The following is a 3,754-nucleotide window of genomic DNA, read 5'->3' as shown; positions in this document are numbered from 1 at the left end:
TATATATATATATATATATATATATATATATATATATATATATATATATATATATATAATATGGTCATACAATCCATCTGTGGAAGATCACGGAACGAATCCGGATTAGTTATATGTAAAAGTGAGTTGAGAAATGTGATCATCTGCTGGGGTCACGTATTTCTCACAAAAACTGACCCAAAATTTGCACGAAAAAAGGTTGATAAGAGTTTATGGATTCGAGCAAAAAGAAAGCTAAAGAAAAAGGATGGCTTGCAACGCCCTCATTCGCAACGCTATTTAGCTACTCGCAGTTCAGAACGCATATAATTGCGATCTGATAAGCAAATGGTATAGAAAGACTGGGATTGTGTCCTGACCATCCGGTATTCCGTTAACTGAACGATTATTGAATTTGTCCATTTTCATTAAATGAGGTAGTTCGTATAAGAATAAATATCAAATATATAATCAAGGTGAAAAAGTGAGTGCGGGCTGAGCCGGTGATCGAAACCGGGACCTCTCGCACCCAAAGCGAGAATCATACCACTAGACCACTCAGCCGCTGTTGGGATGCATCTTTTAATTTCAAAAATTTCGAACAGTTGAGAGTAAATTTCAATTTTGAGAATTTGAAGGATTCAAGTTAGATGCGCTCGAAGCTTTATAGCCTTCCACAGGACTAGGACTAAAGCAATGAGGGACTAGTAATTGCTTACCTCCCACCACATCTGCTATAGCGATGGAGAGGAATTGATGAGTTCGGGTGAGTAGCACAGGGAGACTGAGGAAGGGCTAATGTGTCACTTCTGCGTCTTACATGAAAGCAAATAATCACTTTCCGCGCGGAGAGCAATCATTCACGTTTTTGAAAGGTAGATGAAGGAAACTGTTTCCGCTTCTCCGCAATGCCTTCTTGATCTCTTTTCCATTTAATTTCATTCATAATTGACATTTAAGCTTACTTGTTCACTGAGAAATTAGTTTTTTTTTTTTTGTCAAATTTAGAGGAGCATTAGTTTGCTCGAGAGAGATCGAGTCGCGAGATGTGAGCTCAAGAAAGATCGAGTCGAAAAGATCAGGTCAAGAGATGTGACCTCAAGAGAGATTAAGTCGAGAGATATGAGTTCGGAAATGATCAAGTCGACAGGTGTGAGCTCGAGAGAGATCAAATCGAGAGATGTGAGTTCAAAAAAGATCGGTCTAGAAATACGTTTTAAATCGTCGTCCCACCAAATTTCTATCTTTGTGTAAGAAAATTTCTGCAGGGAACACATTTTATTGTCTATTTCATCATTTCATGAATGATTACTTCCAATAGTTTGTACTTAAGTAACTGGTCCAGTTTTTCTTTCTTCGTATATTTAAGTAACTGGTCCAGTTTTTCTTTCTTCGTATTTAAGTAACTGGTCCAGTTTTTCTTTCTTTGTACTTAAGTAACTGGTCCAGTTTTTTTTCTTCATATTTAAGTAACTGGTCCAGTTTTTCTTTCTTTCTACTTAAGTAACTGGTCCAGTTTTTCTTTTTTCCTTTTTTCCACCATAAAATGAATTCATCTGAACTTAGTTCGCTTGTTTAATATATAAAAATTTCCTAAAACTTGACCATTTAATGAGATCCCGCAAACTTGTAACATTGTTAAAAAATAAATCAATATATCCATAAACATTAATCTTAGAAAGCATACTGTAGAATTATTTTTAGCAGTGAATTTCTGATTAAAACGAGATCCACACATTTTTACCATAGCCAGGAATGATATTAAAGAACTGAAATCATGAAGAATCGAACTATTACGATATAGACAATGTTAGGATGATCAAGATAATAGAATACACGATATACGATACGATATACGATATATGATTCTATACGATCATCAGACTGTTCTCATATCGCAATAATTGATATACCATTTTTAGTGCTCATATAATTGATACCATCGGTGCTATTTATGATACCATTTGTAGCGCTCATATTGGAATAATTGATACCATTGGTACCATTTATAGAAAGCACTGGAATGCTGAAATAATCTAAACGTACGTTTGTTACGTAAATTTATAACGTGAAAGATAATGTGTAGCAAAAAGATAACAACTAAGTATACTCGATGTTAATTTGAATTTGCTTATCCTTCCTTCCTTCCGGACAACATTAAAACATTTACATAACTGCTTTGAGTTTTAAATATGAAGAAGTAGCCTATTATATGGTGATATTTACTTATTCCTGAAGTATTAAATATACTTGCAGGTTACATGCATCACGTGACAAATAATCATAACCTAACCTAGTTATAGTTGGACACAGGAGAGAGCTTTACTTTGTGTATGACAAGTTTTAAGTGGAATGAGACGAATTGCATATTCATAAGGACAGTTGAATGATCATATATATTCAGTTACATTTAAATCAAATTCATTTCCTCAAATCAAAATGCTTTTTAATGATTAGCAATAATAATAGATGTAGTAAGTACGGTAATTTTTACTTATTACCATTTCCGCTTTCATGAGGTAAAGTAGCAAAAATAAAGAGAGAGAGAGAGAGAGATAGAGAAAGGAATAATGAAATGTTGAAAAGAAATGTTGACGGCAAAAATGAATTCTTTTATAACTGGATTCTGATCAAACATTAAACAAGTGTTTCTTATGGGTGCAATAATGTGACATGGGACAGGTGCATAAATAAATATACAGCTATCAATGCTTTTCATCAAAAAGGTATGAAAAGTTACGATATATTTGCTTAGGAGTTACAATATCCTAATAGGTATCAACGAGACTTCTTAATGCCTTAGAAGATTAATGTTGGAAGAAGAAAGGAAGAAGGCTCAGATGTACCGACGATATTTTTACATGGCTAACTAAAATAGTTAAAATTTATGTTCAGTTGACAGGGATTCAATTTGGCTCTCGAATTATTTCCTACAATCCGAAGAAAACAATTTTGTTAAAATCATTCTTACAGATGTGATGATTGTGTCGCGCAAAAAAGCATTCGATGAATTCCTACACATCAGTTAGTTATCTCGTTGCAAACTTTGTCGCAGCATATTCAATTTAGTGGTCACAAATAAGTCGTAACGGAAACAAAATGGTTCAAGTTAATTTAAATCTTGAACTTAAAATTTAGCCTAATGTTTGATTGTATGTGTGAGAAAATTTAAGCTAATTGAAAATAACAGGGAAAATTTACATATGCTAATTCCTTGATAATAAACCTAAGCCTAGTAATAAGCTTAGGCTTAGACATCAGCTAGACTGACGATATAACCATTATTTTAGGGATTGATTAAAAGTCCGGTTTGTAAACAGACAGATTTCTTTTATCATAATTAGTCTGATTTCTTTATGAAGCTGAGAGATAACGTTTGCTTTTTTTTTCGGCAGTAAAGTTAAAATATTTTGTTTACTCTGTCCACTGCCCACAATATCTAAATGATTAGATCATGTCATATGCAGCTATTCTTAGCTCTTTTGTCAATCATAGATCAAGTCTTATTGTATCTATCAAGTCAGCATTACTGTCTAATATTTCAAACAAATGCATATTTTGGTTTTGCCCGAATGATAAGTAAGCAATCCAGTAGTTTTCATCTTATTCTTCTTCATTAATTTACCCAATGATACTATTCTGTAATTAATCTAATCGATAATCATAAAAAATCTTTTCCTTTAAAAAAGTTTTTTTTGTCCTCTAAAATAGCTATTCATTCTAAAAAAATTTTTTTACCATAATGTTTTTACTATTTTTTTTTTTTTNTTTTTTT

General features: G+C 32.6%; 1 protein-coding gene and 1 non-coding gene across 2 annotated transcripts; one reads left to right on the top strand and one right to left on the bottom strand.

Annotated features, from left to right (window-relative positions):
* Nucleotides 1–60: 60 nt before the first annotated feature.
* On the top strand, nt 61–2,019 carry LOAG_13499 (hypothetical protein; the record flags this gene model as incomplete). Its single annotated transcript, XM_003149005.1, has 3 exons — nt 61–198; nt 988–1,229; nt 1,902–2,019. 3 exons carry the CDS (start codon nt 61–63, stop codon nt 2,017–2,019), a joined length of 498 nt encoding a protein of 165 aa, XP_003149053.1.
* On the bottom strand, nt 472–543 carry LOAG_20037. Its single transcript has one exon. It is a non-coding gene; the product is annotated as a tRNA-Pro (tRNA).
* Nucleotides 2,020–3,754: the final 1,735 nt, after the last annotated feature.

This window comes from Loa loa (genome assembly GCF_000183805.2).
Source record: "Loa loa unplaced genomic scaffold supercont3.69, whole genome shotgun sequence".
In the NCBI taxonomy this organism is placed as follows: Eukaryota; Metazoa; Nematoda; class Chromadorea; order Rhabditida; family Onchocercidae; genus Loa; species Loa loa.
The sequence above is the reverse complement of the archived record's forward strand: the minus strand, read 5'-3'. Positions and strand labels throughout refer to the sequence as shown.